Here is a 21,934-nt window from a genome sequence, read left to right on the forward strand (position 1 = left end):
ACATTGATGAAAATAAAATCTGCACACGGTGTAATCCAGATATCTACTAGTGTTCATGGACTAGAAACTGCATGACTTTAAATACAGTTTTACCTACATTTCCGTTTCTGCACTACAGTGAACATTCAAGCGTGCATAAGGGAAAGCAGAATAATTCCACCAGAAAATAAACATAATAAATAAATCAATCAGAAATCCGTAAGTCAGAAATTCACTTCCATCTGACATCTAAATGAATACTTTGGAGTATGGCCCTGCACGAGAGATATTTACAGGCATAAAAAAAATCAAGTGTATAAATAAATGCGACAATTTCAGGAAATTTTGACAGGTAAGAGAGAACAGAAACATAAAAAATTTATATCATATGGTACGCATCTAAGTGATTGTCCAGCAAACTTCGCATGACATTGTTAAACAAAACAGCGTTACATTTTGTGACTTTCTTCTTCTTTGTGATTGTACAAGTCCTGAATTTCAGGATAAGAATTAAAGTTTATTACACTGGTCCCAAAACTGCATGATGTGTATGTGAAAAAAAATCATAGCCAAACTTTGACAGACCAGCTACTCTATATATTAACCCAGCTAACGCAAACACATTTTCGTGTTTATGCTGGGAATGTACACAGATCAAAACTCAGGTTACTTTCTTATGATATAGGGAATGATATAATTGCTACATTTAACAATTATAACAGCACTAAAAGTGGTTCCAATCAAGGCAAGAACCAATGTCTTCAAAAGAAACAGCTTTGCTTAAGCAATGTGATAACATGGATTAAAAATGCACTCCAAACTTTCTTCCCCTTCCTCTTGCATTCTATAGTGGGAAAAGAAATCATAACAAGAAATAGATCAAAGCCATTAACATAAATAGTTCAACAATATCTCCAACTCATCTACTTTTCAACCTGGCATGACCAGTTTCACTCAGATGAACAAATATTTGATTCCTGCATTCACAAATCAAATTACAGACATGAATAAGTTTACCCATCCAAACTGTATCTTAAACAATATAGCTGCAGTCTAACAAATTGATGAGTAGACAAGAAAAACAAATTCACTGCAGATGACTTCTTCACTAAATCATTGACAACATTCAGAGAGCTATGAACTGTGTACAACCGTTTACCTTGAATCAAATTCCTCTCCGCATGTTTCACATTTGTGTCCACTAAATTTTGCCACAGCCTGCAAATAAATAATACGATCTCTAGGATATCAGAAACAAGTCTTAAAAAGGCCAGAAAAATTCAAAAATAAAGCTAGATGACCACTTTGCAATTTAACAAGGAATTTATTGAATGCAATCCAGCCGAGTCCATGTTAAGTACTTATATTCATATTCTAGCCTCCATTTGTTTTCACAATGTGTTTTATTGTTGATATGAATTCTATCTGACGATGAACCTATATGTAGTGTAACGATTTCACTCCATTAATGACAACTTACCAAAAAAACATGCTAGCAAGCACCAAATCAAGAATCAGATAACTTCATCTATGGAGTGTAAAAAAGAGGCATGGTCAATCAACCGATTCAGCCCAATACCCATCTAATATTCTTTGAGCAAGGGCCCAAGGACCAAAGCCAATAGAAAGAAACACCCTTCGTGGTGCCTGAAGAAGCACAGGCAAGCTGAAGACATCTAATGAACTCATGCACAAATAGAACAGAAGCAAAGTGGGCAAGAAAAATTTAGAGATGGTATCAAATGGGATGCACTCACAAAAAGCGCTCAAACGAGAAGCAAAACATGTTGATGCCATGACCAGGCCAACCAAAGAATAGCCTTCTCAAAGAAGCCAAGTGGGAAAACTAAACCTTCTGAAGCTTGGAACCACCAAAAAATCTCTACCCACAAAAAGACACAGGCAAGTTAAGATGTGTTAAGAAGATGATTGCTTGTGGAAGCCAACAACTTGTACAAATACACAAAAGGGATGTAGTTGTGGTAGTGCACGTGGATGTAGCGATGTGTTTGATTAGAAGAATCAAAAGCCAATGCACTTCTAATCTGAAAGATATCCACTTGGAGGATATAACTCCAAGGAGACCACTTGCACGGATCTATTTTTACCCTTCAATTCAATGACAAGAGCCAAAAAGAGAGCCAGTGCACAATGTTGGATAGCATAAAAAATCTTTAAACAATTTACCATGAAAAACTGATGTCTAGGATTCTGTGCAAAAATATAACACTTTTGAGAACATTAATTAACCCATTACAGTTGCACCAACACATACATAGTCTAAATTAATGATATAGCCACTCGTGAGCAACTCCTAATACCCAAGGGCAAAAGAAGGAACTACCAAGAAGAGGAATCACAAAACTGTAAAAGGGAGACTTCACTGCGAAGGGACCAACAAAATCATGCACGGAGAGCCAAAAAACAAGCACATCGCAATGTGCATGATGCTCAAACATCTTATTAGCAAAATGAGGAATGGTTACACATCAATGTTGCTCAGTATACATCCATTGAAAAGCAACGAAAGTAGCTGCCTCTTCTAATTACCGGACAGTAAAGCATTAGCCTAGAAACTCTAATTAAAAACCAGAAGTGCTCCACCAAATTCAAATTATCGTTTGAATCTTGAACATTGGGCATCACCAACCATTAACAATTTGTCAATCAGAAAAAACACAGAAAATTGCCAAATATCCCGAAATGCATCATCCTTTAGCTTCCACTCGCATCAAAGAAGCAGGGAACCACCCAAATTTGGCTTCAAGTGCACATGGTCCCTGAAAACCATTAAAATAAAATTTGAGTAGGTAACTGCAAATGGAACTTGTGTTGTTGTCCCCAGAATCTAAGGAGAGCAGTCATTTGGCAACATGAGTTTCCAAGGGTGCATTCCTCTACCTCTTCAACAATTACTTCTGAGAATGTGTTTTCGAAGGCATTGATCCATACAAACTCCTCAAAAGGAAGTACAAGCTCGTCCTTCTCACTTCCCAATATTGGAAGGGAAAGGCAACTTCAACATCTAATAAAGTGATACAGCTAAAAGTAGACCAAAGACATCTTCCTCAAAATTGGAATCCTCTATGCATACAATAAGTTGGAAGAGCACACCATGGGCAACAAAATATTCTTATAGAGGAGGTATGAATTACCAAACTAACACCTCTTGCAGGTCCACATTCACAACAACAAATAGATAGCAGCCATCACTTAAGTTATGTTTTGCATCACTGTTGCTAGTGGTATTGATAATTAACTGAAAATAAGGTGCATTTTAGTCTCTACATCTACTCATATGTCTACTCCCTTTTTACATCATATAAGGTGCCTTTTAAGCTCGACATCTACAAAAGTGTGGTCTCTTGGAGACCAAAGTGTCTGATGCACTCGAGCTCTGAATGTCATCCATAACATTGCCTACAAAATGCCGATGTACAAGACATAGAGGGATGTTTCGTTAAACATACATTGCTGTACGCACAGAAACATCGACAGTGTGTATAGGACTGTTGTATGTGATTACAGAAACACAGAACAGTCAGTTGAATTATGATCATCATTATATTACCAACCAGCACTTGCACCGAGAAGGGGTGCAAGGGTTAGGTCAATAGAAAAATATATGTAAACTAAAGAGCTACGAAGTTACATTTGAAATAAGTTAAATGACTCCAAATGATCTCATCAGGGCTCAAGTCTTGCTAAGCACAAGACTCTAACATCATAAGGGATGAGGCTGTGATTATGTCTCAAGCAAACATGGTGGAATGAATACCCCTCAGTCCTTGCTCTTAAAGAAAAAGGTTTCAGCACATAGGTTTGTTCTCTCGTATTGGGTAGCGAAAATTACATCGTAAAGGCCCTCGGTCTGCTTGCAGGCTTCCTGCTTCTTCTGGACAATCATGCTCACGGTCTGAACCTCCATCAAAAAACATAAAAATAATGTATATATAACATTCTAATACAAATTTGAATTACATAGTTATCATCTTAACATTTTAAGTATATTTGTATTACATATTGCCCACAGTTAATTGGACAAATTTGTCACAATTGAGATTTTGAAGAATCTGTAGTTGACTCGCTCCCTTTGCTTGTATGAAATGAATACAGAAAGAGTTTTTTTCACTTGTCCATACACAATGAAACAATAAGACAGACTAATATCATTATGCACAACTAGTCAATGTTAAATCAGAGGGATTATAGGTGAGAAAATATACTATTAGTAACATGGGAAAAGCATTTGTTGGAGCAGCTTATGAATGTCAAACTTGCATTTTTTAATTGACCAACATGAGGTGTTACCTGATAACTCAAAAATAGATCTAATTTACTATAAATATGTGTATCCCATACATATTATTTTTTAATATTAAATAGCTAAGAATTATACAGACTTTATACATATCTAATATTACTTCTACTTTTAAATATATAATATATTGATGTAGCCATGAAAATATAGTTAATTAATTTTAAAAAATAATTTGCATGAGCTTAAAATTATAGATTTAAAGCTGATTTTCAAGGTTGTGTGGATACACATACCCACACCCTTAGGACATGTATGCAAGTACCAAGTATACGTACCCAAGTATTGGGTACTAAGTGGATATCTTGATTAAGATTTCTGATTTTTGTTTTGGTTTTTTGGTTGCAAATCAACTTCTTGTTTATCAAGCTTAATTCAATATGTAATCGGCTTGAAACTTTGATACAATACTGATTAACAGTCAGAAGTTTATCATTGACAATGTGTCATTGTTATATGATTTATGATCTTCTTGTTCATGTTCAAAGTCTGTCTTCCCTGTCATGCATCTAAACATTTAGCATATATTATTATTACAACCATATAGTAAATTTGAAACTGAAAAGTGAAAATAATACATTACATCTGCAACCTTTATCACTGTTCTTGTTTTGTAAAACCATTGTTATGACTGTTAGTGTAGTTTTTTATTTTCTAGTAGGTTATTTATTTTTCCTATATTGCTAGGTTTTTCCTACACTTTTAATAATCTCGCTTAGGTTAATAAAGCATGTCTTATTAGATGAATGGTTGCGAGGTGTCACCTTCCTACTTGTGAGCATCCATTAGCCATCTTGAGAAGATACTTTGCTATCTTTAGTCTGATAGATGGTTGCTCCTCATTGATCGATGTTGCCACCTCCTCCCTCTTCCTAGCCTATATAAGCATGCTACCTGACTTGTATTTGCATCTCTTGTTTTTGCATCCTCTTAATGCTATTTTGCTTCTAGCATTTGCATTAATCTCTTGGAGACTAACTCTGTGTTGTTATTTTGATTTTGTATCATTTGCATTCATAGTTTAGATATTTATTCTTTGCACTAGTTTTGTGGGTTATTAATCTTTTCAGATTCTAACATGGTATCAAAGTTTTTCTACGTGCAAGAGTAGATTTTAGTTTCCTTATTTGAGAGATTCAGGGGGAGGCTAATAAATCTTATTGTAAGTTTTTGAAAAACCTAGTATCCTCTTCTCTCGCATCTTCGGATGATCTTGAGAATCAGAAAAGTTTGACAAAAACAATTTTAATCTCTGAGTGATTGTAAAATTTCTGGTTATACTGCCGACATTTCTGGTTGTTCCAACGCGTCCAACAGGCTTGAGAAAGTCAGATTTAGCTTTCATTTCATCGAGATCAGACATCGTCATACAAGTTGCAAAACTAGAATTTCAATCTCAAATCTGGCAACCAACTTGCATATTTGGTGTTTTCAATCAATATTGCAGGTTCCAACATGCCATTTATTGACTTATGTAGCTGATTCAATCTTTTCATGAAGTCTTTTGGTTGCTGGGGTCTTTTTTGGTTGTTGGGGCCATTTTTTGTTGTTGAAGGCGTCTAATTTACACTACAGCTACATCTTCTATACATTAGCAAGAAAAACGCTTTCTGGGTTTTGTTTGCAACCCCAAAAAACCATCTAAATATTTTTTAAATTTTGCATGCAATCTATATATTTTGCAAAGTCGAGCGCGGAAAGCTATAGCCATACCCCTCTCCGTTGGCAATCGTAGATTTGAACGTAGTTTTCAAATGCCTCGTTCTTGCTCATACGAGACTCCAATTTCGACGATTCTTGTTACGACCTTGGCTATTTTTTTGTGCTCTATCCACTAGTGGAGTTTTTTTTTTATTTTCATGTATAAATTTTTCAGAAATTGCAGATTCTCGGCCGTGACTATGCACAGTTTTTGTTTTGGAAACTTCGAAGGATCATAACTTTCTCATACAACCTCCTATCGAGGCGATTCTTTTTTGAAAGTGCATGATTTTTCGAGTAGATTGCAGTGGTGCTATTTGTTTCTTTGATTATTGTGCCTAAGTTTCACTTTCAGCATATGCTCTTCATGAGGGTTTGTAATGCATTGAAATCAAGATCACTAAGTATTTCTTTCTAGTGGTAGTTGTAAATGCACTAAAATAAAGTGCAAAATCATATTTCCTTCGGGGGGGTTCTTTGATTGAGTAAAAAGGAGGAGGGGCATTGTCGTGGCTGAGTTCTCTTCGTTTTAGCATTTCTTCTCTGCATTTCTTCATTATGGATCAAACAAATATGCCTATTATTTCGAGTGGAAATCAAGTATGACAATTCACTTAAGGAAAGCTAGATCAAATAGGATAACTATGGGACTTGAAATTGAACTTGATAAAGATGAAGATAAGCCTAAGTGGTTTAACAAATGTGATGAGGCATATGGAACATTGTGTTTTTCTATTTCTCCTGACTTGCTATTTCACATTGAGTCTTTGGATACACCAAATGAAATATGGACAAAGCTAAAAACACTATTTGGCACACAAGATTCAATGAGGGGTCATATGTTGGAAAATGAACTAATTAGTTTAAGTCCAGGCAATTTCAACACAATCTAGGATTTCTTCACCAAATTGAAATCACTAAGGCTACAGTTAAAACAATGTAGAATTGAAAAGAAAGATGAACAATTGATTCTTAGTATTCTTTCTAAGCTAGGTTCAGAATATTCTATGTTTGTCTCAACCTTTTATGCTACTAAGGGTGCACTTGGTACTCAATTCACCATGCCATCTTTAGATGATTTTGCTATCAATCTCACTCGAGAACAGGACAAGCTAATCCAGATGGGCACTCTTAAGTCCTCTAAGTCACATGCCTTGGCTGCCAACCAAGGCACAAAAGAAAAAAAAGGACAAAGTAGTAACAACAATAGCAAGGATGAGAAACAAAATAATAGCAAGGAAAAGAAGGATCAGATACCGGTTGCTTCAAAAGCAACTATTGATACCCCATCTTCCAAGGGCGATAAGCCTAAGAAAGAAAAGTTCAAATGTGCCTATTGTAAAAGACCCGGTCATGATGAACATAAATGTTTGAAGAAACAATTTGATCACTTGACATACATTCTTGAGAAGAATAATATTAGTGTTCCTGAGTCTATCAAACAAAGTTCTAATGAAGGGTCTAACAAGGCAAAAGAAAACAGCAAGGGGAAAGGAAAGGGAAAGGCTCTTGTTGCAGTTGCTTCCTCACCATCCACTTGGGTTCTTGATTCGGGTGCTTCGCACCACATGGCTTCATCTAAGGAAGAACTTGCATCCTTGGAGCCGTGTACTATGCCTTCTATTTTGATGGGTGATGACACTCCTGTTGAGGTGCGTGAGAGAGGGTCTGTTGATGTGGGGGATGGCACATTCCATGATGTTCTTTGTGTACCCTCATTATCAACTAATCTCCTATCAGTATACCAAATCACTCACACAGGTTCAGGCAAGTGGGTTGAGTTCACTCCTGATTCAATGGAGATACGTGAGTTGCATAGTGATTCTATAGTTGCAGTTGGGGGAGCAAATCATCACTCACGACTCTATCTATTTTCTCACTTTGTTCCTGATCCTCCTTCGTCTTTTTGTTCACTCACTCTAATGATGTGAGTAAATTATGGCATGAGCGGTTTGGCCATCTTAACTTCCACTATTTGCATCAGCTCAACCAGCAAAGCATGGTCACAGGATTGCCTTCGGTTCAGTTCTCAGGCGATGTTTGCCAAGGTTGCATTCTTGGTAAGCATCCTAAGGAAAAGTTTGACAAAAGTAAGGCATGGAGAGCTTCACAGAGACTAGAGATAGTTCGCAGTGATTTGGCTGGTCCATTTCAACATCCTTCTTTCAGCAGAGCCTGATATGTCCTCACATTCATTGATGACCTTTCTCGATATACTTGGGTGTACTTTCTCAAACAGAAGTTAGAGGTATTTGATCATTTTCAGGACTTCAAAAATTTTGTAGAAAAGCAATCCGGGAAAGCCATCAAAGTTTTGCGCACAGATAATGGTGGTGAGTATGTCAACCATCGGTTTGAAAGATTTTGCACTTTAGAGGGGATTGATTTACAACATTAAGTTCCATACAATCCTTAGCAGAATGGTGTTGCAGAACGAAAGAATAGATCCTTGAAGGAAATGGCAAACTGTATGATTCACTCTAGATCTCTTGCACCACAGTATTGGGCAGAAGCCATTAATTGTGCTTGTTATATCCAGAACCGTGTTCCTCACCGAGCCTTGAAGGGAGTTACTCCTTTTGAAGCTTGGAGCGGTCGGAAACCATCAGTTAAGCACTTTCGAGTTTTTGGCTCCCCTGCATGGGCCCACATTCTTGCAAAGAAACGTAAGGCCTTGGATCCACAAAGCAGACCTTGCATATTTGTAGGTTATCCTAATGGTGTGAAGAGTTCACACCATTGAGAGGAGTGTTCAGTTTGAGGAGGGATCTTCAAGCTCACTTTCTATCACATCTCCAACTCCTTCTACTTTGACATTGAAGTCACTTGGAATACATGACAGATCTTCTGATCAGTCAGATTCACCTAAACAGTCTTCTACCTCTACTTCTGATGCAGAGAGTGATTCAGAGAACCCTCCTTCCTCTCCTAGTCATCATTCAAAGGTTAATGATTCCCCTCCAAATACTCCATCTTTCGGTCCACTTTGGGCTAGACAAACCTTGCAGTCCGCAGGTGATTGGGTTGGGGATTCATTAGACAACAGGCAAACTCGTTCACAATTCCAAGATGCTCCACATGTCTTCATTGCTACTGCCTCAAATCCACAGTCCTTTCATGAGGCTTCTGGTATTCCTGAGTGGGATACAGCTATGTAGGAAGAGTATAGTTCCTTGATGAGGAACCACACTTGGGATCTTGTCCCTCTTCCTAAGGGAAGAAAACTTGTTCGATGTAAGTGGATCTATCCGACAAAATTTGCAACAGATGGGTCAGTTGACAAACACAAGGCTCGCTTGGTCGACAAAGGATTCTCCCAGGTTCCTCGGATTGACTAGTTTGAGACTTTTGCGCCAGTTGCCCAAATGAATTCCATTCAAATTGTTCTTTCCATTGCTGCAGCTAATCGTTGGGAAGTACATTAGATGGATGTGAAGAGTGCTTTTCTTCACGGTGACCTTCATGAAGAGATCTACATCGAGCAGCCACAGGGCTTCCTTCAGGATTCTTCACTTGTGTGCCGTCTTTGGAAGTCTCTCTATCGCCTCAAACAGGCTCCTCGGCCTAGTATGCCAAGATGGACTCCTTCCTTCTATCAGTTGGGTTCACTCGATGCCATTCTGATCTTAATGTCTACATTTTGCAACATGGTGATTCACTTCTATTTTTGGTTTTGTATGTTGATGACTTGCTGATCACAGGAAGTTCTTCACCCACCATTAAGGCTGTCAAAGTGGCCCTTCAGGACAGTTTTTTGATGACTGACTCGGGCTTGTTGCATTGCTTTCTCGGGATTGAGATCTTTCAATCTCCTTCCAGGATCACCATCACACAATCCAAGTATGCTCTAGATTTACTCTCGAGGTTTCATATGGTTCATTGTAAGCCTGCTCCAACTCCCTTCCTTTTTGGAGTCAAACTTGAGGCTCAGTGTTCTTCTCCACTTGTTGATGGCACTTTGTACCACCAACTTGTTGGGAGTCTCATTTATCTGACTCATACGAGACCTGACATCTCATATGTTGTAGGCATGGTCTCTCGATTCATGCAAGAGCCCCATGCACTGCGTTGGAAAGCAGACAACCGGATCCTTGATTGCATTCAAGGTTCTCACAGTTGTGGGATTCACTACGTAGCAAGTATTAAGCTTGATTTGGTGGGCTACACAGATTCAGATTGGGCAGGCGATTCTCAGGATCGCAAGTCTACTTCAAGGTACAGCTTCTCACTTGGTTCAAGTCCTGTTTGTTGGTCAAACAAAAAGCAGTTTGCTATTGCTCTATCTTCTATTGAAGCTGAGTATTGGGGGGCTGTAAATGTCGCCACTGAGGCCATTTGGCTTTAACATCTTCTCATTGAGTTTGGTATCCAGATTAGACGGCCATCAGTCATATTTTGTGACAACCAGAGTGCCATTCAGATCTCATGGAATCCAATTCATCATCACCAGACCAAACACATAGAGGTCCACGTGCACTATATCCAGGAGCTCATCCATGGTCACATCATTGACCTTCGCTATTGTACGACTTCTAAGCAGGTTGTTGATATCTTCACCAAACCCTTCATTGCGAGCAAGTTCCTTCATTTGCGAGCTTTGCTAGGGGTGCGGGATGCTTCATCTTTTGGGGGAGCCTCTTCCTCTCACTCGGAGTCCTAACTTTTTTTGGGGGTTCTCTTTTCTCTCTCTTTTGGGAAATCTTATGTACATGGGTACCTCATCAGGCTTGACTTGCCGGGACCCATTTCTACATCCACCTAAGCTTTGTTTATGGGGGGGTGTTAGTGTAGTTTTTTATTTCCTAGCAGGTTATTTATTTTTCCTATATTGCTAGGCTTTTTCTACACTTTTAATAATCTCACTTAAGTTAATAAAGCATGTCTTATTAGGTGAATGGTTGCGAGGTGTCACCTTCCTACATGTGAGCATCCATTAGCTATCTTGGGAAGATACTTTGCTATCTTTAGTCTGATAGATGGTTGCTCCTCATTGGTCGGTGTTGCCACCTCCTCCCTCTTCCTAGCCTATATAAGCATGCTACTTGGCTTGTTTTTGCATCCTCTTAATGCTATTTTGGATGATCTTTTGCTTCTAGCATTTGTATTACTCCTTGGAGACTAACTCTGGGTTGCTATTTTGATTTTGTATCATTTGCATATTCATAGTTTAGCTATTTATTCTTTGCACTAGTTTTCTGGGTTATTAATCTTTTCAGATTCTAACAATGACTCATATTTCAGATTTTTTATAAATATTAAATTTTATATCAAAAAATTGATGTACATTAGTACCCCTGCCCCCTATTTTGAATAATATCCATACCCGTACCCGTACCCATACCTGTATCCTATGTACCCAAGTACCCGTCCCATGCAACCTTCCTATTTTTAGAATTGTGTGTTTCACTTCTGTGATACAGAATGTAACCTAAAGAAAGCACATATTATTTTCCTACTTATCAACACTTATTTGTTTTAGATAACGAAACAAATTAGATCACAAACAAATTATTTATACGATTTAACACCTTCAAAATATTTCTATAATAAATTTTACGTTCGTCACTAGTTTAAAATTGTATACAATTTACCCTCAAATCTATTTAAAACAATCAAATTTTATTAATTAAAATAATATAATATAATATTTTGTTATCTAAAATAATCTAATATTTTATTATTTTTCCCCTTTCATTGAGAAGGAATTAAGCCAGGTGGGATGGTTTTTTAACGTGGGAGAGCATGAGCACGCAAAGCCAATTTCACATGCTAACAGTTTGAAGCAGAAGTTGTAAAAGACTGACCATACAGAGTGGGAAGAGCAGAAATCTAGTAAGGTAAACGAAGAGAACCAGTTTTTGAAAGGAAATAGCACAAAGCTAAGAAAGAGAAGCAGTTGAATGTGCAAGAATGCTAGGGCAATATGGCAAGAAAATAACAGGTAGGGGTTTATAGGACTCCAACATGTGAAGGTTCACTAATAGTTAAATGGTGCAAGCAACCAAAACCAGAGTCATCCAACAGAGGCCTAAGGGAAGAATATTAAGCTATAAATATGTCCTTTACACCTCATCCTCTCATCATTGCTAAGTACTTTCTCACAATAGCTCTCCATGTTGAAATTTTAATTTCAATTCTACTTGTTATTGTGATATCTTGTATTGTGGAGGTGAGGGAAGGTGGTTTCTTCAATCCTCCTGTGAAAGAAAATCGCACTCACCTGGATCCCAAATGGTATTACCCCACAAGTAGGGAAAACTTGTAAGATAACAATTTTGACTCCAATGAAGGGCATAACAACAGTTACAGCAAAAGCATGACTAATACAAAGCAGGAGAGAAACATGGGCGAATTGAAGGTATTCTGAGAGACATGGAATGTGAAAGAGGACTGAATATCACTGTCCCGACAGAAACAATCGAGTTCACAGTACGAGAAGCTCTAACAACACAAAAGCCACTTGAGAGTCTAGTGTGTTCAGTTTTGGAGCACTCACCCTTGAATTGTATGTCGAAGTAAACTGACAGACCACAGCTGACTGAAACTTTTCTAGAGTGGTGCAATGTGTAGCACAGAATTCTTGATTTGGCCCAATGGTCTTGATTTTATTCACTTATTTAGGGCGGTGGGAGGGAAAGTGAGGTCTAAAAAAATTTTGGATCTTTGCTGGAATTAACATGATTTCAATCAGATTTGATTCAATTTCGAAATCAGAATCCAATTGAATCCTTGCTTTAGTAAATCAAACCAAATCAAAATTCAATGATTTGCATTTAGTCCAAAGCTTATAATAGTTGGTCCTTCAATCCACCCAATTTCTCTGCATGTTTTCCAAAACGTCACAACAGATTAGTAGTTTTGCATCACCATTTAGTAATTTACCAAATCAATGAATAGTTTTATGGTCTGTGACATAATGAGTGGTTTTATGGTAAGTAGTTTTGGTGTCAGACATGTTTTTGTGCAAAGCTCCTGGAATGTAGCCTGTCGGCTAATTACATAGAACATGAACCATAGGAGCAGAGACCACTCCAGATTTTGGATTCAGCGACATGGAGACTTCAGGTGAATGAGATGCTAAAGCAAAGCAAATGACTGTGCTTTCTGCAACACAAACCAGCATGAAGAATACCAGGTATGAATGCGTGCTTCAGAGAGCAAATTTCCAAGATTTTCACCTAAAATCTTGGACTATTGAAGAACTGTTCAACAAATTCCTTAAAAAACAAAGTGCTAGCAAATAGAAATGTGTGAAAGCTTCAAGATGAAAGCCTCATAGAGATTCCAAAAACAATTGATGGTTAGAAGTGTGCTCATGAGTCACAATCATGAATCGCAACAGTGTTAGATGCCCAAATGTACAACTCAAATGCACAAGCAACCTTGTAATGTTCACTTTCTGAGATAGTATTTAATAGTAAATAATGATAAAATATTTTTTTTAAATAATATGATATGATAAAATTACAAGTTAATTGAGTTTTATGTAAGGCCAAAAGATTTGCGATGAAAAATTGTGACTCCCTCACAATAAGATATAGAAGGGACAAGTTCAGTTTAAAGAGATTATAAGGAAGAAAGAGGGTAGCATACGAATTAAAGGAGGACTAATGCAAGAAAAAAAGGAATAGGAAAAAAATAAGGAAGTGGCTGTTTCAAAATGATGAATGGTGTAAAGGTTTGCAAGCTGCGACTCTCTCAAAGGGCACAAATGATGAAGGGGCAGCACTGATGAAAGGTGTAAAGGGTTGTAAGTCATGACTCTCCTCGAAGGGCACAAATGATGAAGACTTGTAAGTCTGTGACTCTTCCAAAGGGTGGTAATTATGAAAGGTTATGACTTTCTCAAATGGCAGAAATGATAAGGGTTGCGACTCTTTTGAAGGGTGGTGTTTATGAAAGGTTGTGACCATAGAAAAAGGGCAGACGTGATGAAGAGGTGAGACTCTCCCCAAATTGGAAGATATAATGGAGAGAAGCTTTCATTTGAGGAGGGCATCCAAGAAGATCAACTTGGGGAATAATGTATTATTCTCAAAAGCAACAATAAAAAGTGGTGACAACTCTTTAAGTTGATGACCCTTCCACCATTACAGTAAAAAGGATATTTCATTCCACGCATTCAAAGGGAAGCTTATCAATGACCACTCATGAATCCATCCATAACATATCATTCCGATCTAAAGAGCAGAATTACATTAGAAAGAGAATTGAGGATCAGACTAATTAATTTGAGAGAGACAGAATAGATATTTAAATCATCAATTGAACTAAGACAAACCAGGATGTCGAAGAAGCAAGAAGGATGCATCAATTACAACAGCATGAAGGATGCATCAATTATAGTAATTAAGATAGGAGTGACGATCTGACAATTTACCCACCCCAAGAGTTGAGTATTATTTGAAAATACAATCAAGTTGATAAACAATGTGATTAAGTCAACCAAAGGACAGTGATTGAATAGGCATGTCCCCTGCTGAAGAAGCAACAAAGCAAAATATGTTCACTCTCATAAAAGGCATTAACATATGTAGTGGATAAGACACTGAACCACCCAAAACCTCACATCATTGATCAAGCAAATCAATTCAATCAGCAACTAGCCCTCATAGAGGGCAGATTAGTTCATGAGATATCAGTAATCAGGCACACAGATCAATCAGATCAGAAGTTTCCATTTATTGCAAACACTGGCATTCGTGTGCGATTGTGGTAGGCATGATATGTGTGCTTAGTAGGTACACCTCCTCATATGGATGGCAAAAGCCACATCACACCAAGAGTGATGACCATCAGCTCTTGGGCCTAGGGTAGAGGATTAATGGATTATGGATCTCTTACTAAATACACCCCCTCATTTGGATGGCAAGAGCCACATGAGACCAAGAGGAATAATAATCGGTTGTTGGGTCTAGTGTAGAGGTTTAATGGATTATAGATCATTCACTAAATACAGCCCCTCATATGGATAATACAAGCCACATGAGGCCAAGAGGGATAATAATCGGCTCAAGTCTAACGCAGAGGGTTAATGGATTATGGATCTCTCTCTAGATATACCCCCTCATCTAAATGGCAAGAGCCAGATGAGGCCAAGAGGGATAATAATCAGCTCTTGGGCCTACATTAGAAGGTTAATGGATTATGGATATCTCATTGGATACACCCTCTCATCTAGATGACAAGAGCCACATCACACCAACAGGGATAATAATCAGCTCTTGGGTTTAGTGTAGAGGGTTAATGGATTATGGATCTCTCATTAGATACAACCCCTCATCTGAATGGCGAGAGCCACATGACACAGCAAGAGATATAATAATAGTTTTTGAGTTTAATGTAGAGTGTTGATGGATTATGGATCTCTCACTACATACAAGCCCTCATCTAGATGGCAAGAGCCACATAAGGCCAAGAGAGATAATAATCTGCTCTTGGGTCTAGTGTAGAAGGTTAATGGATTATTAATACCTCAATAAGAACACCTCCTCATTGGGATGGCAAGAGCCACAAGGCCAAGTAATCCGCTCTCGGGCCTAGGCGAGAAAATTGTTAAGGCACCCTAAGACAACCTTATCCTGCCTCTCCTATTGTTGGGCTCCATCAATAAACTGAATATATATTGTGGTTAATTTATTGTCTCGGCTCCTAATCCCCAATGCAATAAGTGGTTTAATATCTCCAACAAAGATCTAATTTATGGATTGTCTTCTAATGATTTCCCAAAATATTTCAGGATCTCAACTAAATACATCACGTTACTACTTCTATTCAACTTATTGTTCTATTTTGAATTTGTAACTTGGGGAAAAAACTATGGCATCTACAAGAAAGAACATTACAAACCTCCACAAAAATTTATATTCTATGATGAGGCAAGCAAGGAAACAGATCAATTGGATCCCCTTATCAATTTCTGAACTTTTTTGTGTCCTAGAAGTGTTGCCCTGTTGGAGCTGGTTCAACCAATGAGAACTATATGCAAGTGCAACAATATAGAATTTCATGTTGAAGGACACTCTTTAAGATGCATAACTAACCAGTACAAAGGAGAGATTTGTGTATTAAACAATGAACTTAAAAGTCTTTACAAAGATTAAGTGTAGTACATATAGATTGTCAAAAAAGGAAGGGCAATATAATAATATTTAACAACTAATCAGAAAGAGGAACCTGACAGGTGAGATACAAAAGACTATGCCATCTAAAGACCAAAAGAGGCCCCCTTATGAATTTTTGGCCCCACACATCTTGGATTAGGGGAACACAGTATTGCATCACTAAAGGGAGCCTTTGCACATTTCTAAGCCCAATGTGATATGCTATTGATCAAATTATGGGTAGTAAAAACATTTCAGTACAAGCTATGATGTGTAAGATGTGTAAGAGCATCTACAACACAAAAGTTACAATGTAAGAATATCTATGACTCTGGAATTACAAGGCTATACCATATTGATGTGGGAAATTTCTAACATAAAGGCACAAACAGCAACAGATCACAAAGGCGGCCAGTCTTTAAAGACTCAAGGCACACCAGTTCCACAAGATCAAGAAAATCCAAATGGACTCAGAACCTAGGTTATCAATTCAGGTTTGAGGACAGATTTGGGTATGAGAACCGGGTTCATGGATTCATGAAAAGAAATCCATTATGGTTTGTACTGGTTCATGTGTATGTATATGTATATGCATTGTATATACAAAAAAATAAGAGAAATATACATAATTGTAAAACTGAATCATTTCATAGCATGAATCTATCATGCTTGAACATTGATCAATGCCAAATGTCAAGACTCAAAGATAAACAGTAAAAATTTAAATACTTGATCATTGATCTATGCTCATGATTCTAAAGAAAATCATCACATTGAATTACTAAATTACAAAATGAAAATTCAAAATATACTTCATTAAAGTTTGGAAATGAAATGTGTTTGGAGGCTCCATATTAGGGTCATTTCATGGTTTGGAGCAAACAATAATACAAAATCATTTTTAAGTGAGTTTGCGCCCACTTTATTTCACTTTGGGCCGTGGGTCCCTGGGGATCCACATGGGATCCCCCGTGTCTATGTTGATTTCGCCCAGGGTACGTGTCCAGACCTGCAGGTCTGTCTGGATCTGCAGTGGTTTTGATCCAGACAGACACACAGGTCCAAACAAGAACCTTAGACGAATCTAGCACAGACTAGTCCATGAATCCAAACCTGATTCACACCTGGACCCGGTTCAAGGGTCCAGGGTGTGAATCCAATAATGTAGCTTAGAACAAATAACCAAAGAGTGAGGAGGAATTCAATAAACCCCATTGACAAGGTCTGTATGATGCAACTAGTTATAAAAGCATATTTGACCAACTAAAAATAGCCAGCATGAGAATCTTGTAGAAGGATGCATGGATGGCAAGTTAGCTTCATTTTTACAGGTGAAAAATCTTCATGGGTGGTAATAGAATTTGGTAGGGTAATGTTTTGGGTGGGGTGCTTAGGTTTGCAGGGTGGATGTTCCTAGACTCGGACTTGGCTCAAACTTAGCAAGGCCGACTCAACTTGTTAATCAGCTATAACTCAGCAATGACTCAGCAAAATGAAAAAACCCTTCAAACTATATAATTTTATAATCATATACATAAATACATATACATATATATTCCTTGACATGAACTAAGATGCAAGGTCTGCTCAGCTCGACGACTCAGACTACTCGCACAACTCGCGAAGAGTCCTGGAACTCTGATTAAAACCCTCCCGTAAGGGAGAAGTACCCAGACTGGCTCCTGCTTTGATACTATGAAACTTTTTAAGATGATATAATTTTATTAACAATACATACAATTTAATAGAGTTTTACAAACACTAATGAAAACTAAAAGTAAGCATAGATGAACATTAACTAAGCTTCTAGAAGAACGAGCTAAATATAGCAAGAAATTAGGATACTAAAATAGTCTAATAATATAAGTAGCAACTCAAAAAATATCTCTTTATGTGGAAATTTATTTGTTTTCCCTGAAGCTATGAACAGCTTGGCAACTGTTTGGAGGAAATATCAGAGAGAATTTGCTCTGCATCATTTCAGTTCTCACTTACAAACAAATCTTAATTCAATCATATGATGAAGGCATCTTGGCCTGTCTCTCTTGAAAACTATCCAAAAAAAAGTTCATTAGCCTATGACTGGCATAGCGCAGAAGACAGACTTATGATTGAAGATACAAAAAACATGTTCTTCAGATATGAAATATAGAGAATACTACTTTTCCCATCTACCCGGACATGCATAACATGCACAAAGCATAGACCGATGCCAGCTTCTCTATTTTTTAAAATAAGTGTGCAAAGTACTTTCATATCTAATTACCATAAATCATTATGAAAGGAAGAGAAGGCAAAATCAGAACACTTACAAAACATTGTGTATCTAGATTCCAAATAAATTATTAATTTTCTACAGAAAGGTGGGAAGCACTGAGAAACTTTTACCTTTCCTTTCTTGCCCTTTGAACTTCCTTTCTTATCTGATGCAGTTGATGTTGCTGATTTATGTTCAGCAGACTGCTTTGCAGAACTTTTAGGATTGGCCTTCTTATTCTCTTCAAGTACATATGCCTGCCTATTTGCATCAATATTAGGCACCCTTTCAACTTCCTGTTGTTGATAAAGCTCCTTATCCTCTGACCTTGACTCTACACTGTCTGTGGTACCTGTTATAGGATTCCTTATGCTAGCTACACCCTGTTTCTTCTTTCGTCTTGTAGTCTTTTTTGATCCTTGTTGCTGAGGCGGCATTGGAGAACCTCCCACATCATTTTCAGTTCCATCATCTGTATCTCTTTGAGCAAAATTTGAACTGTTTGGTTCAAATCCAGTAGGTTGTCTGACATCAGTTTCTTCAGCATTTTCATTATAATTGCAATTGCTCTCATGCTTTTCTATCTGTACTGGACTGGAATGCACCTTATTGGATTTCTGTTTGTTCCTATGTGTTTTTAGCATTGCTGCTAGAACACCATCTTCGTCATCCAATTGATAACCATCTATTCCATCCTCTACATCACTACCGTTTGCAATTTCCTCCTCAACAAAGCTATGGTAGCTCGAAATATCACTGGCATCACGTAGATCAGCGTTATGTTCACTGCCAAAAGAGAGCCTGCGCTCCCCTATGTTACTTCGGTCATCTTCTTCGGAATCCCCTGAATTATGTCTGTCCACCTCTAAATTATCCATTTTGATTCGAAGGTCATCTACTTGTGCTTTGGCACTAAATTCTTTCTCAGTTTGACCGTCAGAGCTAGTGTCCAGACCAAGGGCATCGGCTTCCGCCCTAATTCCAATTTCATCAACCAAATTATCTTCCTCCACAAAAGAATCCCTCAATTCCACAAGTCTATCCTTATGCTTTTTTGATTGTTCGTGATTCTTCCACTGCTTGTCAGACTTAAATCTCTTATTGCACACAATGCAGTATAATTCCTGATTGCCAGAGGCCTTCTTAACATCACCCCAATCCTCTTCATCAGCCTCATTGTCACTCTCACCAATGGTAGTCCACTCCTGCTCTTGATACCTCGCAACCTTATCCAACTTATCCTTCTCCAACTGCTTCCGCCGAAGGATGGCTAGTGCACGCTTCTCGTCCTGCTCTTTCTTCTTCTGAAGTTGTCTATCAAGAACCCTCTTGTCCCTCTTCTTCACAAATTCAGCAAGCTCGCGCACGGTTTCATTATACTCCCTCTTGGCCTTCTTCCTGAGTTTCTTGTTTTCTTCTTCCATGAGCCGCCTGACCTTGCGGTTTGGCCCTGCGGAAGCCCTGTACTCATCAACCCAAGAGAAGTCCTTGACAGTGCAAAAACCTAGCCAATAACTATAAAAGGCGGATACTTGAGCATAAGGGTTGTCAAGATTTCCCATGAGGGGGGCCTCGGGTACCGCAGGAGCCCCCATTGCATGCGCAAACGCAATCTCTTGCTGGAACAATTTCTCAAACAGTTGTCCATAAACCCTAAAGAAGCCCTTGCCGGTATCCCCAAATCCCGAATAAGCACAAGTACTGAAATAGGGCCAGAGATTGATATCGAAATCGGAGAAGCTTGTATTGGAGGAGGAGTGGGAGGAGGAGGAGAAAAGGATTTGAGATCGGTGGTTATCGTACCAGGATCGCTCTCGTGGATCAGAGAGCACTTCGTAGGCGCGCTGCAGCTCCTGAAACCTTGCCGTCGCAGCTTCATCTCCCTTGTGCTTGTCCGGGTGGAGTTTCAGCGCAAGTTTCCTGTACGCCGCCCGAATTTCCTCCGAAGAGCAGCTGCGCTCAATTCCGAGGATTTCGTAGAGACATCTTTGTGAAGCGTCTGTTGCCATCCCTGGTTAAACCGTTGCCTCTTCTCACGTGAGGAAGAGAAATAAGGGACTTTACTTGGCAACCACCTTAAATTTTTGCTCGAATCGCTCACAATGCACAGTGCCAGACTTAGAAAACAGAGAAGAAACCGATTTTTCTCAAAAATAGTTCCAAGGGGGGAGGGAAGTGTCTTCAAGGTTGTTCATTTGACAAATAATAATATTTAATAATAAATATAATAATTTAATTTAACAATATTTTAAAAAATTGGTGAGGATTTTTTAACACAATCATTTTATTTATATATAGTAAATTAGATATACATAAATAAATAATATTTCTTATTCTATTTAGAATAAAAATTAATTAATTGCATTTTACTTAAATTGAAAATTAATTATAATTTAGGTAAGTCAAGTGTTAGTAAGATAGAGGTGTTTAATTTAGGCAAGTCAAGTGTTAGAAAGATAGAGGTATTTAAATATTTATATTAGAAGAATGAATTTAATTCTAAGAATAGCATTTTGGTGTAAATGAATATGCTAAAGAGATTTGAAAAGTCAATAATTTAATTTAATAATAATATATTTAAAAATAAAGGTGACAATTTTTTTACAATCATTTTATTTATATGTAATAAATTAGATATATCTAAATAAAAAATATTTCTTATTCTATTTTAAAATAACTTTCATTTTTTAATTACATTTTATTTAAATTGAAAATTAATAATAATTAGGCAAGTCAAGTGCTAGTAAGATAGAGGTGTTTAGATAGTTATATTAGAGGAATGAATTTAACTCTAAAAGTAGCATTTTGGTGTTAATGGGTGTGTTAAAGAGATTTGAAAAGTCAATTAATGAACATTTTTGTAAAGTTATGTATATGTTTATGTTGTACATGAGTTCAATTGGTAGAAAGATATAATGGAGTAGAGAGTGTAAAATATAAGAGTATAACTTATTTGTATGGAGGATTAATTGTAAGTGTGTGATTGTGCACTTTGTTTCACGTGATATCATGAGGTATCATCCATATCTAGTCTTCCAAATAAAATAATGATCCATATGTGAATTCAATGGTAAAGAATCGTTGATAGAGGTCTTGATGCCTATGAATTGAATAATTTTCATCCATGTTGAACCTCTTAAAAATATTTATTTTGTTCCTCCTGGCACTAGTTGGATGAGATTACAAGATAAAGGAGTTTTACCATTTTATAATTTAATAGAAAATAAAAACTATTTGTTAGATGGGACAATTTAAAACTTTGTCAATATTATGACTAAATAGTCTAGAGAGCACTAAAACATGTCAATTAAAGAGACATATAACAAAATATATTTATAAGACTTATGGATAACAATCCATTTACAATAGAAGAATCAAGTGGGAATTATGATTTCTCAGGGCACCACTTCAATCCAATACGTCAAATAACATCTACTACTTTTATACACTTTGATCACCAAAAAAAATGTAGGCCCACTGTGTTCTAAATCATCACACCCAAAATGGCTTGTTGATTAAACAACAAAAGCCATATGAGCTAGTTATTTACATCTACATGTTAGTGTTTTATAAACA

General features: G+C 37.4%; 1 protein-coding gene across 1 annotated transcript; it reads right to left on the minus strand.

Annotated features, from left to right (window-relative positions):
* Nucleotides 1–339: 339 nt before the first annotated feature.
* LOC149567503 (DNAJ heat shock N-terminal domain-containing protein) lies at nucleotides 340–20,525 on the minus strand. Its single transcript, XM_089820713.1, has 3 exons — nucleotides 18,490–20,525; nucleotides 1,139–1,197; nucleotides 340–956 (listed from the first exon to the last, which is right to left on the minus strand). Exons 1-3 carry the CDS (start codon nucleotides 20,365–20,367, stop codon nucleotides 899–901), a joined length of 1,995 nt encoding a protein of 664 aa, XP_089676839.1. The 5' UTR covers nucleotides 20,368–20,525; the 3' UTR covers nucleotides 340–898.
* Nucleotides 20,526–21,934: the final 1,409 nt, after the last annotated feature.

Source organism: Cupressus sempervirens, chromosome 3, assembly GCF_028749045.1.
Source record: "Cupressus sempervirens isolate cs-2001-9-10 chromosome 3, ASM2874904v1, whole genome shotgun sequence".
NCBI classification, from domain to species: Eukaryota; Viridiplantae; Streptophyta; class Pinopsida; order Cupressales; family Cupressaceae; genus Cupressus; species Cupressus sempervirens.

Coding starts and splice junctions, on each gene's coding strand:
- LOC149567503 (XM_089820713.1), bottom strand. CDS start 20,367: ATGGCAACAGACGCTTCACAAAGATGTCTCTACGAAATCCTCGGAATT. Junction 1,198..18,489: donor CAAAGGGCAAGAAAGGAAAG/GTAAAAGTTTCT, acceptor ATTTATTTGCAG/GCTGTGGCAAAATTTAGTGG. Junction 957..1,138: donor GGAGAGGAATTTGATTCAAG/GTAAACGGTTGT, acceptor TTGTGAATGCAG/GAATCAAATATTTGTTCATC.